The following is a 13,961-nucleotide window of genomic DNA, read 5'->3' as shown; positions in this document are numbered from 1 at the left end:
ATTAATTGTATTAACCTGGGCAGTGCATTCCAAAAAATTGGTGCAGCACGTGAAAAGTCTTAGACATGGGAGTGGGAGGTTCTGATTATTTAAGAAGTTAACCTCAGGTCATAAGCAGAAGAAGTGTGTGCGGGTAGGGTGGTAGACTGAGACCAGGGAGGAGATGTAGGGTGGTGCTGAGCCATGGAGAGCTTTGTGTATTTGAGTAATAAGTTTGTACTGGATTCTGTAGTGGATGGGTAACCAATGTAATAACTGGCACAAGGTAGAGGCATCGGTGTAACGATTGGTGAGGAATATGATCCTGGCTGCAGCATTCAAGACAGACTGGAGAGGGGAGAGTTTGGTAAGAGGGAGACCGATCAGTAGAGAGTTACAATAGTCCAGACGTGAATGAATAAGAGAAACAGTGAGAGTTTTTGCAGAGTTGAAAGTAAGAAAAGGGCGAATTCTAGAAATGTTTTTGAAGTGCAGATAACAAGAGCGAGCCAGTGATCGGATGTGGGGGGTGAAGGAAAGCCTCGGAATCAAGTATGACCCAAGACAGGGACATATTGCTGGGGAGTAATGTGGGAATCACACATGGAAATGGCAATGTTGGATATAGGTAGGTTAGTAGAGGGAGGAAACATATATTGCAGCATTCAGCTATTATCTATGGCAGTAATGCAGTTCCAATTTTCCAGATTCAATATTCTGCATTTCAGAGTGCGGCTACTATTTCTTAGTTTTATTGACTTGATTGTCCTAGCTTGCTCCTGTACATACTATATCACAAAAGGCTTGATCACCTAGTGTAAGAAAATAAGTGACCTAGACTGAGGTACTGATAAAAACTAACAGTTTATTGAAAATCATAAAAAACAATGCATAAATACTACAGAGAAGAAAGGTATTGGACCTAAAAGGTCCATGATCTATGTCACGCCTCCCGAAGAAGCAGTGCGAAACGCGCGTCGGGGCAGAGGGACGCCGGGGCATACATCCACGTGGCTGACCTTAAGGTAATATACCTATTCTAACATAAGATCCTATACCTGTTATTGACAATCATGTATCATATTAGAGGATGGGTATAGCCCGCCTCCGCATGACATAGATCATATTAGCACATTTCTATGGGGGATGTTTCACCATATATTATGATGCACATAGAGTATAGTTCGTATGGATGTAATATCATGCATACATGTTAAACTGGTCCACGATTTGGATGTAGCCTATGGCTTTTTGTGTCCCTCCTTTTAGGTCCAATACCTTTCTTCTCTGTAGTATTTATACATTGTTTTTAATGATTTTCAATAAACTGTTAGTTTTTATCAGTACCTCAGTCTAGGTCACTTATTTTCTTACACTAGGTGATCAAGCCTTTTGTGATATAATTATTGTGGAGGTACAAAGTCCCCCAGATGGGGAGGATATTGAGAATATTGAGCAAATTAATACTGTGAATATATCCTGTACATACTAGTTGGATATGCCGATCATTTTTTTCTGTTTAAGGGATACTCAAACAACATGTCATCAGGACGAAGAGGCTGCAGTTAGTTCAGCTCCGTCTGCCCCCACCCTGAAATGAAGCATCATTAGTGACGTCTGTTTCAGGGACTGGGCATTATCATTTGACAGTTCCGATGGATGTTCAGTAGGCTCTTGACACTGTGCAATATTCTTTTTATTCTAGAGTGACAGTGCGCTAAGTAGTTGGCTCGGATGACCCTTTTAAATACCGTATATACTCGAGTATAAGCCGAGATTTTCAGCCCAAATTTTTTGGGCTGAAAGTGCCCCTCTCGGCTTATGCTCGAGTCACGGTCGGCGGTGGGGGTCGGCGGGTGAGGGGGGGGGGGGGTGAGAGGTCTGAGGCATACTCACCTAGTCCCGGCGCTCCCCCTGCCGTCCCACGGTCTTCGGTGCTGCAGCTCTTCCCCTGTTCAGCGGTCACGTGGGACCGCTCATTAAACTTATGAATATGGACTCCACTCCCATAGGGGTGGAGCCGCATATTCATTCCTCTAATGAGCGGTGCCAGTGACTGCTGACAGAGGAAGAAGCTGCGGCACCCGAAGACCAGCTGTCCGGGAGAAGGAGCGGGACGCCGAGAGCAGGTAAGTATTACATATTCACCTGTCCACGTTCCACACGCAGGGCGCCGCTCCATCTTCCCGTCCTCTGGCTCTGACTGTTCAGGTTGGAGGGCGCGATGTCGCATATAGTGTGCGCGCCGCCCTCTGCCTGAACAGTCAGAGCGGAGAGACGCCGAGACGGGACGCTGAGGAGCTGCAAGCAAGAGAGGAGAGTATGGCATTTTTTTTTTTTATTGCAGCAGCCGCAGCATTATATATACCAGTAGTACAGTTTTATATGGCACATCTATGCAGCAATAATGAGCGGTACAGAGCACTATATGGCAGAGCTTTCTATGGTACATCTATGGGGCAATAATGAACGGTGCAGAGCACTATATGGCAGAGCTTTCTATGGCACATCTATGGGGCAATAATGAACGGTGCAGAGCACTATATGGCAGCGCTTTCTATGGCACATCTACGGGGCAATAATGAACGGTGCAGAGCACTATATGGCACAGCTTTCTATGGCACTTCTAGGGGGCAATAATGAACGGTGCAGAGCACTATATGGCACAGCTTTATATGGCACATCTATGGGGCAATAATGAACAGTATGGAGCATTATATATGGAACAGCTTTATATGGAGCATCTATGGGGCAATAATGAACAATATGGAGCATTATATGTGGCACAGCTTTATACAGAGCATCTATGGGGCAATAATGAACGGTATGCAGCATTATATGTGGCACAGCTTTACATGGAGCATCTTATGGGGCAATAATGAACGGTAAGGAGCATCTATTTTTATTTTTGAAATTCACCGGTAGCTGCTGCATTTCCTACCCTAGGCTTATACTCGAGTCAATAAGTTTTCCCAGTTTTTTGTGGCAAAATTAGGGGGGTCGGCTTATACTCGAGTATATACGGTATATCAGCTGAACAACTCTCTCTTGACAGTTTGAGATACAATGTATCATCCAGAATCCAGGCTTCTTGGCTCCCAGGAATATATTTATACCAGCTCCTCAGGTGAAGGCAGGATGAATCAGTTTTCAACTTGGATGTAAACAAGAATGTTCAATGTTCTAAGTCCTGAGCATAAAACAATTACAGGTCAAGTACATGCAGTATAATAGCTGGTGTGTAACTGCACACAAATTATAGCAATGAGACAGAAGATGAAAGTAACACTTCATACATCAACAGCAATGAAAAACAATGAAATTATTTTTATTTACTCACTGGAATGTCATTGCTCCTGCCTCCAGTGTACATCGAGCAGGCGACTGTTCATTTAATTTACGGAAGAGCTGTTTGGCTTGGTTTTGATATTGCTGCAAATCTCGGCCAGACTACATAAAAAAAATAAAATTCACAGACAAATATAAAAATTATATTTTTTTTGCTTATATACAGTACAGACCAAAAGTTTGGACACACCTCATTTAAAGATTTTTCTGTATTTTCATGACTATGAAAAATGTACATTCACACTGAAGGCATCAAAACTATGAATTAACACGTGGAATTATATACTTAACAAAAAAGTGCGAAACAACTGAAAATATGTCTTATATTCTATGTTCTTCAAAGTAGCCACCTTTTGTTTTGATGACTGCTTTGCACACTCTTGGCATTCTCTTGATGAGCTTCAAGAGGTAGTCACTGGGAATGGTTTTCACTTCACCCTGTCAGGTTTAATAAGTGGGATTTCTTGCCTTATAAATGGGGTTGGGACCATCACTTGTGTTGTGCAGAAGTCTGGTGGGTACACAGCTGATAGTCCTAGTGAATAGACTATTAGAATTTGTATTATGGCAAGAAAAAACAGGTAAGAAAAATGAGTGGCCATCACTACTTTAAGAAATGAAGGTCAGTCAGTCCGAAAAATTGGGAAAACTTTGAAAGTGTCCCCAAGTGCAGTGGCAAAAACCATCAAGCGCTACAAAGAAACGGTCTCACATGAGGACCGTCCCAGGAAAGGAAGACCAAGAGTCACCTCTGCTTCTGAAAATAAGTTTATCTGAGTCACCAGCCTCAGAAATCGCAGGTTAACAGCAGCTCAGATTAGAGACCAGGTCAATGCCACACAGAGTTCTAGCAGCAGACACATCTCTACAACTGTTAAGAGGAGACTTTGTGCAGCAGGCCTTCATGGTAAAATAGCTGCTAGGAAACCACTGCTAAGGACAGGCAACAAGCAGAAGAAACTTGTTTGGGCTAAAGAACACAAACAATGGACATTAGACCAGTGGAAATCTGTGCTTTGGTCTGATGAGTCCAAATTTGAGATCTTTGGTTCCAACCACCGTGTCTTTGTGCAACGCAGAAGGACTCTACATGCCTGGTTCCCACCGTGAAGCATGAAGGAGGAGGTGTGATGGTGTGGGGGTGCTTTGCTGGTGACACTGTTAAAAATGTATTCAAAATTGAAGGCATACTGAACCAGCATGTCTACCACAGCATCTTGCAGTGGCATGCTATTCCATCTGGTTTGCGCTTAGTTGGACCCTCATTTATTTTTCAACAGGACAATGACCCCAAACATACCTCCAGGTTGTGTAAAGGCTATTTGACCAAGAAGGAGAGTGATGGGGTGCTACGCCAGATGACCTGGCCTCCACAGTCACCAGATCTGAACCCAATCGAGATGGTTTGGGGTGAGCTGGACCGCAGAGTGAAGGCAAAAGGGCCAACAAATGCAAAGCATCTCAGGGAACTCCTTCAAGATTGTTGGAAGACCATCCCCGTTGTTTCACACTTTTTTGTTAAGTATATAATTCCACATGTGTAAATTCATAGTTTTGATGCCTTCAGTGTGAATGTACAATTTTCATAGTCATGAAAATACAGACAAATCTTTAACCCCTTAGTGACAGAGCCAATTTTTACAATTCTGACCACTGTCGCTTTATGAGGTTATAACTCTGGAACGCTTTAACGGATCCCGCTGATTCTGAGATTGTTTTTTTCGTGACATATTGTACTTCATGTTAGATGTAACATTTCTTCTATATTACTTGGGATTATTGATGAAAAAACTGAAATATGGCCAAACTTTTGCAATTTTCAAACTTTGAATTTTTATGCCCTTAAATCAGAGAGATATGTCACACAAAATAGTTAAGAAATAACATTTCCCACAAGTCTACTTTACATCAGCACAATTTTGGAAAAAAACATTTTTTTTGTTAGGAAGTTATAAGGGTTAAAAGTTGACCAGCGATTTCTCATTTTTACAACAAAATTTACAAAACCATTTTTTTTAGGGACCATCTCACATTTAAAGTCACTTTGAGGGGCGTACATGACAGAAAATACCCAAACTTGACACCATTCTAAAAACTACACCCCTGAAGGTAATCAAAACCACATTCAAGAAGTTTATTAAGCCTTTACGTGCTTCACAGGAACCGAAACAATGTGGAAGGAAAAAATGAACATTAAACTGTTTTTTTGCGAACATTTTACTTCAGAACCAATTTTTTTTTATTTTCGTAAGTGTAAAAAGAGAAAATGAACCACAAAATTTGTTGAGCAATTTCTCCTGAAGACACAGATACCCCATATGTGGGGGTAAACCGCTGTTTGGGCGCACGGCAGAGCTTGGAAGAGAAGGAGCTCAGTTTGACTTTTTCCATGCAGAATTGACTGGAATTGAGATCGACCATGTTGCGTTTGGAGAGCCCCTGATGTGCCTAAACAGTAGAAACCCCCCACAAGTGACCCCATTTTGGAAACTAGACCCTTTAAGGAATTGTCTAGATGTGTGGTGAGCACTTTGAACCCCCAGGTGCTTCACAGAAGTTTATAACGTAGGGCCGTGAAAATAAAAAATCCTTTTTATTTTCCTCAAAAATGATTTTTTAGCTCGCAATTTTTTATTTTCTCAAGGGTAACAGGAGAAATTGGACCCCAAAATTTGTTGTCCAATTTGTCCTGAGTATGCTGATATCCCATATGTGGGGGGACCACTGTTTGGGCACACATCGGGGCTCGGAAGGGAAGTAGCGACGTTTTAAAGGGAATCTGTCATCCCCCCCAGGCGTTTGTAACTAAAAGAGCCACCTTGTGCAGCACTAATACTGCATTTGGACAAGGTGGCTCTTTTAGTTATGCTCCCTGCACACGCTGAAATAAACACTTATAAAATGTGTCCCCTCATACCGTGAAATCACCAGGGATGCGGGACTTTCCTTCCTAATCAGACGCAGCACAGCCATCATATATACCTTCTTGGCGCCGGCTCCTCAGCGTTGTTTGAATCGCATGCCGCGGCGATTAGGGATCAGCTGACGCCGCACAGTCTCAAGAAGGCGGAGGGAGATGAGTGAGAGGCGAAGATATGCACTGCGCATGCCCATGAATCCCAGCCCCATAGTGTGAATAAATCAGAAGACACTGCAGGGCGGGATCTCGGGCAGCGCGGCCGCACAGGCGCAGTCAGCCTGACATCAAATGATGTCAGAAGATGGGCAGTGCTAACTGCGCATGCCCAAGGGATCCCATAACAGCGCAGGCTCCTGGACAGATTCAAACAACGCTAAGGAGGCGGCGCCAAGGGGGTATGAATGATGGCTGTGCTGCGTCTGATTAGGAAGGAAAGTCCCACCTCCCTGGCACATTTTATAAGTGTTTATTTCAGCGTGTGCAGGGAGCATAACTAAAAGAGCCATCTTGTCCAAATGCAGCATTAGTGCTGCACAAGGTGGCTCTTTTAGTTACAAACGCCTGGGGGGAGTGACAGGTTCCCTTTAAAATGCAGACTTTGATGGAATGGTCTGCGGGCATCATGTTGCATTTGCAGAGCTCCAGATGTACCTAAACAGTAGATACCCCCCACAAGTGACCCCATATTGGAAACTAGACCCCCCAAAGAGGTTATCTAGATGTGTGGTGAGCACTATGAACCCCCCAACTGCTTCACAGAAGTTTATAATGTAGAGCCATGAAAATAAAAAATCATATTTTTTTTCCACAAAAATGATCTTTTCACCCCCAAATTTTTACTTTCATAAGGGTAACAGGAGAAATTGGACCCCAAAATTTATTGAGCAATTTATGCGGAGTACACTGATACCCCATATGTAGGGGGGACCACTGTTTGGGCGCATGGCAGAGCTCGGAAGGAAAGGAGCGCCTTTTTGGAATGCAGACTTTGATAGAATAGTCTGGCGGGCGTTATGTTGCGTTTGCAGTGCCCCGGATGTACCTAAACAGTAGAAACCCCCCACAAGTGACCCCATTTTGGAATCTAGACCCCCCAAGGAACCTATCTAGACACGTGGTGAGCATTTTGAATGCCCAAGTGCTTCACAGAAGTTTGACGCAGAGCCGTGAAAATAAAAAATCATTTTTTTCCACAAAAATGATTTTTTTTAGCCCCCAACTTTTTTTATTTTTGCAAGGGCAAGAGGAGGAACTGGACCCCAAAAGTTGCTGTGCAATTAGCCCTGAGTACGCTGATACCCCATATGTGGGGGTAAACCACTGTTTGGGCGCACGGCAGAGCTCAGAAGGGAGGGAGCACCATTTGACTTTTTGAGCGCAAAATTGGCTGTCGCATTTGGAGACCCCCTGATGTACCTAAACAGTGGAAACCCCCCAATTCTAACTCCAACCCTAAACCCAACACATCCCTAACCCTAATCCCAACCCGATCCATAATCCTAATCACAACCCTAATCACAACCCTAAACCCAATACACCCCTAACCCTAATCCCAACCCTAACCTTAACCCTAATCCCAAATGTAACCCTAATGCCAACCCTAACCCTAATGCCAACCCTAACCCTAATGCCAACCCTATCTTTAGCCCCAACCTTAACCCTAGCCCATACCCTAGCCCCAACCCTAACCCTAACCGGAAAATGGAAATACCTACATTTTTATTATTTTATTATTTTTTCCTAACTAAGGAGGTGATAAGGGTGGGGGTTATTTACTATTTTTTTTATTTTGATTACTGTGATAGGATCTATCACAGTGACCAAAATGACAGGAGGAAGAATCTTCCTCTGCCGGCCGGCAGATCACGGCGGGCGCACTGTGCACACGCCCACCATTTTCTTACCGGAGGAAGAAGCTGGCGGCCAAGAGAGGAAGCAGGAGGACCCAGGGACACCGGTAAGTATGACAGGGTCCCCGATCGCCCTATTTCTCTGTCCTCTGATGTGCGATCACATCAGAGGACAGAGAATAACACACCGCATTTTTGGGGGGGCGGTCGCTGGTATACGGTTAATTACCTGCGATCGCAAAACAGGGGTCAGTAAAAACCAACCCGAATAATGTTCTCTGGGGTCTAGGCTACCTCTCGGCAACCGAGACCTCAGAGAAAATATGACTCTGGGGGGTGCTATACACTTTTTCCACAGTGCCATTAATTAACGGCGCTGTGGTTTAAGTACCCTTACCTACTGCTGATAAAAGGCGTACCGGCGGTCGTTAAGGGGTTAAATGAGAAGGTGTGTCCAAATTTTTGGTCTGTACTGTATATTAATTCCACGGCGCTTTACAAACATCATCATCATTGTCCCCTTTGTGACTCACATCTAAATTCCCTACCAGTCGGTCATTGGACAGTGAGAAAAAAAAAGACAACCTGGAGGACACCCGACACAAACTCGGGGAGAAATTAACTCCTTGCAGGTGTTGTACTTGGTGGAACTGAACCCAGAACCTGAGCTGTGGAGTTGGAATTAAAAAAAAAAAAGTGCCAGAAAACGATTCAGGAAAAACACTGCTGGTGTTTTACTGTAGTGTATTCTGCTTCAAAACATGAGGGGGAACATTGGAGTCTAAAAGCTGCTGTATGCACATACCCTTACAAGCATCACAGCTACAATATCCTTGTAGTCAGATGATGGCAGATCCTCAAAACACAGTAATGTTTTTTAATGTGCTGAGTTTTTTTGAAAAACACAAGTGGCAGTTTAGGGAGAATCTGTCATTAGGATCGATGCTTCTAAGCAGTCTATAGGGGCAAGTAGGTCACAGAAAGAGAAAAATAATACCTTGATATCTGCAATTTTATTTTAGAGAAAGCCAATGTTCTTAACCCCTTAGTGACAGCCAATTTTGACCTCAATGACCAAGGCAATTGTGACCACTGTCACTTTATGAAGTTATAGCTCTGGAACGCTTCAACGTGACATATTTCGCAAAAAAAAAAAATGGAGTATGTATAATGGCCCACAAGGCATGGTAAAAAATAAACAACTTTTATTTAGAAAAAAAATCTCATACAAATGTAGTATCCAAAAACATTGTAATGCAGACACAGAGAGGAAATATGTAGGAGAACTGCTCTATAGGGGAGATCGTCTTGGGACAGTCATTATTAAATAGGCTGCATCGGACCAGGGAGTATTTGAGTTGGTTTATTTTATTATTTTTTTTGCAGGAAATCGGGGGCGTGGCATGGATTGGCAGAACAATAAAGATGGTAAAAACCTGTAGTGTTTTATTTCATTAAAACACTTTTTTCTGGCTGTGCGTTTATTTAACCATTTCACAACTATAGGATTAGTAATGGATAGGTATCTTATTGACACCTCTCCATTACTAAGCCGGCTTGAGGTCACCTAAAGGTGACATTAACCCCTATTAACCCATATGCCACCTCTACAGGGCAGTGGGAAGAGAGAGGCTAAGTGCTGAATTGGCACATCTAACAGATGAGCCATTTCTGGGGCGGCTGAGTGCTGGTTTCTTTTAGCGGGGGGGTGAAATATCCATGGTCCCTTCCTAGGCTATGAATATCAGTCTGCAGCTGTCTGCATAGCATTTTCTGGCTATTAATTATAGGGGGACCCCACGCCATTTTTGGGGGGAATCCCCCTATTTTAATAGCCAGTAAAGGCTTATTATAGAGCTGTGGGCTGATATCCATAGCCTGGGAAGATCCGCAGGTATTAACCCCTTCCTAGGCTATAAACATCGGCCCCCAGTCGCTGGCTTTCCCTCTCTGGCGCAGAAAAGTGTGCGTGAGTCCACACCATTTTTTTTCAATTAAATAGATATTGCGTTTAAGGCCGGGGTCACATAGGTGAGAAACTCGCATGAGCCTCGCACCTCAATACTCGGCACTGCCGCCAGCACTCGGGACCGGAGTGTGAGGCTGCATGTATTTCAAGGCATCTGAACGATCCGGTCCAAGTGCGGTGGCAGTGTCGGGTACCGAGGTGTGAGAGGCTTGTGCAAGTTTCTCGCAAGTGTGACCCCGGCCTAACGCAGATTGTGTGTGTGTGTCTTTACTTAACTCTATGTACCATTTTATTATGTTTATTACTAAACATCGGACTTGGTATTATCTATCTCTCTATCTGTGTATGTAAACATTATTCTTGAATGAAGCATGTAAATGAAGAGGTTGGACAAGAAACGACATCACAATTATATTTTTTTTTAAATAATAGATCTTCATTTAGCCTACAAAAACGCGTACAAATGAGCATGAAAAAAAAATATGAAAATCCGCATCAAAAATGTGCGTATTTTTACCTGCGTTTTCTTCCAAGAGATGCAGAATCTGTGCAGAAAATTTCACAGACAAATCAGCAACGTGTGCACATACCCTAACACAGCCCTGACCATAATCCCAACCTTAACCCCTTCATGACCGGGGGATTTTTCGTTTTTCCGTATTCGTTTTTCGCTCCCCTCCTTCCCAGAGCCATAACTTTTATTTTTCCGTCAATTTGGCCATGTGAGGGCTTATTTTTTGCGGGACGAGTTGTACTTTTGAACGACATCATTGGTTTTAGCATGTCGTGTACTAGAAAACGGGAAAAAAAATCCAAGTGCGGTGAAATTGCAAAAAAAAGTGCAATCCCACATTGGTTTTTTGTTTGGCTTTTTTGCTAGGTTCACTAAATGCTAAAAATGACCTGCCATTATGATTCTCCAGGTCAGTACGAGTTCATAGACACCTAACATGACTAGGTTATTTTTTATCTAAGTGGTGAAAAAAAATTCCAAACTTTGCTAAAAAAAAAAAAAAAATTGCGCCATTTTCCGATACTCGTAGCGTCTCCATTTTTCATGATCTGGGGTCGGTTGAGGGCTTATTTTTTGCGTGCCGAGATGACGTTTTTAATGATAGCATTTTGGTGCAGATACGTTCTTTTGATCGCCCGTTATTGCATTTTAATGCAATGTCGCGGCGACCAAAAAAACGTAATTCTGGCGTTTCGAATTTTTTTCCCGCTACGCTGTTTAGCGATCAGGTTAATACTTTTTTTTAATTGATAGATTGGGCGATTCTGAGCGCGGCGATACCAAATATGCGTAGATTTGATATTTTTTTTATTGATTTATTTTGATTGGGGCGAAAGGGGGGTGATTTAAACTTTTATGTTTTTTTTATTTTTTTCACATTTTTTTAAACTTTTTTTCTTAACTTTTGCCATGCTTCAATAGCCTCCATGGGAGGCTAGAAGCTGGCACAGCACGATCGGCTCTGCTACATAGCAGCGATCTGCTGATCGCTGCTATGTAGCAGAAATGGAGGTGTGCTGTGAGCGCCGACCACAGGGTGGCGCTCACAGCCACCGCTCATCAGTAACCATAGAGGTCTCTGGGACCTCTATGGCTACAATATACAAGCATCGCCGACCCCCGATCATGTGACGGGGGTCGGCGATGACGTCATTTCCGGCCGCCCGGCCGGAAGCGGTAGTTAAATGCCGCTGTCTGCGTTTGACAGCGGCATTTAACTAGTTAATAGGTGCGGGCAGATCGCGATTCTGCCCGCACCTATTGCGGGCACATGTCAGCTGTTCAAAACAGCTGACATGTCCCGGCTTTGATGCGGGCTCACCGCGGAGCCCTGTATCAAAGCAGGGGAGCCGGCATCGGACGGTATAGTACGTCCGATGCCGGTAAGGGGTTAAAGAAAAAGTATAAAAAATTTTTTTTTTTTAGTTTCATTATGTTTACCTAAGGGTAAATAAAGGGGGGTTTGCTTTACTGCTTTTCTTAGTTTGATCACAGTAATCAAAATGAACCAATAGGAAAAATCTCCTATTGTTGCTGGGTAACAGCAGGCAGATCACGGAGGGCACACTATGCATGCGCCTGCCGTTTTCTTCCGGGAAGATGACGTGGAGGGCTAGGGGATGGAGCAGGAGGGTACGGGGATGGCGGAGGTACCGGGGGGTCCCATTTCTATCTCCTCTGGTATGCTAGATCATATCAGAGGAGAAATGAATGAGAAATCAGACTTTTTTTTTTGCGATTGCCGTTATTTAGTGATTAACGCTGAAAACAAGACTGAAGATTGTAAAATCCGACCCGAATTGTGTTCTCCAGGGTCTCATCTACCCCTGATAGCCAAGACGACCTCAGAGATTTTCAGATTCTGGGGGGCCCTATACCTTTATTTCTCACCACCATTAAAAAGCGGCACTGAGGAATAAGGCATCTTTACTGCTGCCATTAAAAGGCGTATTAGCGGTCGTTAAGGGATTAAAAAAACACTGCCATCAAAATGGCAAGGTCTATGACAGGACGTGATACGTAGGGATGATCGAATAGCTCTGGATAAGTGTTTACCGAATAGCTGCCTGAGTATCCTGGATACCTGGAGCGCTCCCGATAATCAGCTGTCCGCCGCCGCAGCTATATGTGTCGTGGCTGTTTAACAGTCACAACCCATGCATGGAGAGTCCAACAAACAGGCTGTCACAGTCATTCTCATCCTGCGACACATACAGCTGCGGCGTTTTATAAGATGAGAATGACTATTCAAACAAGTACAGGCACTCACTCAGCTCACCCTTGGTGTGGCCAAACATTATGATGCACTGAGCACCTGTATTTGGTTTAAACAGTTGTTTTGTGCTGACAGAGTATTTTTTTAACCCCTTCACCCCGAAGCCTGTTTTCAATTCTGACCACTGTCACTTTATGAGGTCATAACTCTGAAATGCTTCAACGGATCCTGGTGATTCTGAGAATGTTTTCTCGTGACATATTGTACTTTATGATAGTGGTAACATTTCTTCGATTTGACTTGCGTTTATTTGTGAAAAAACATGAAAATTTGGCAAAAATTTTGAAAAATGCAATTTTTAAACTTTTAGTTTTTATGCCCTTAAGTTAGAGAGTCATATCATACAAAATAGTTAATAAATAACATTACCCACATGTCTGCTTTACATTACCACAATTTTGGAAACATAATTTTTTTTTGTTAGGAAGTTGTAAGGGTTAAAAATTGACCAGCGAATTCTCATTTTTACAAAAAAATTTGCAAAGCCAATTTTATTAGGGACCACCTCACACTTGAAGTGACTTTAAGGGGCCTATATGACAGAAAATGCCCACAAATGACACCATTCTAAAAACTACACCCCTCAAGGTACTCAAAACCACATTCAAAAAGTTTATTAACCCTTCAGATGCTTCACAGGAATTTTTGTAATGTTTAACCCCTCTGTGACCTTAGACGTACTATCCCGTCGAGGTGCCCTGGGCTTATCTGACCCTGGACGGGATAGTACGTCATAGCCGATCGGCCGCGCTCACGGGGGGAGCGCGGCCGATCGCGGCCGGGTGTCAGCTGCTTATCGCAGCTGACATCCGGCACTATGTGCCAGGAGCGGTCACGGACCGCCCCCGGCACATTAACCCCTGGCACACCGCGATCAAAGATGATCGCGATGTGCCGGCGGTGCAGGTAAGCACCGCGCAGGGAGGGGGCTCCCTGCGGGCTTCCCTGAGACCCCCGGAGCAACGCGATGTGATCGCGTTGCTGCGAGGGTCTCACCTCCCTCCCTGCTCCCTCCAGCCCCGGATCCAAGATGGCCGCGGATCCGGGTCCTGCAGGGGGGGAGGTGGCTTCACAGAGCCTGCTCAGAGCAGGCACTGTGAAGCCTG

General features: G+C 43.9%; 1 protein-coding gene across 1 annotated transcript in view; it reads right to left on the bottom strand.

Moving 5' to 3' along the window:
• The window catches only part of SEC22B (SEC22 homolog B, vesicle trafficking protein), a 173,593-nt gene that overhangs the window by 119,563 nt on the left and 40,069 nt on the right, over nucleotides 1–13,961 (bottom strand). The window contains exon 2 of the mRNA XM_069737155.1: nucleotides 3,320–3,429. Coding sequence (XP_069593256.1) covers nucleotides 3,320–3,429 — 110 coding nt within the window. The remainder of the gene's footprint in view (nucleotides 1–3,319; nucleotides 3,430–13,961) is intronic.

This window comes from Ranitomeya imitator, chromosome 8 (genome assembly GCF_032444005.1).
Source record: "Ranitomeya imitator isolate aRanImi1 chromosome 8, aRanImi1.pri, whole genome shotgun sequence".
NCBI lineage: Eukaryota > Metazoa > Chordata > Amphibia > Anura > Dendrobatidae > Ranitomeya > Ranitomeya imitator.
Note: the sequence above shows the minus strand (reverse complement) of the source record. Positions and strands in the feature narration are given on the sequence as shown.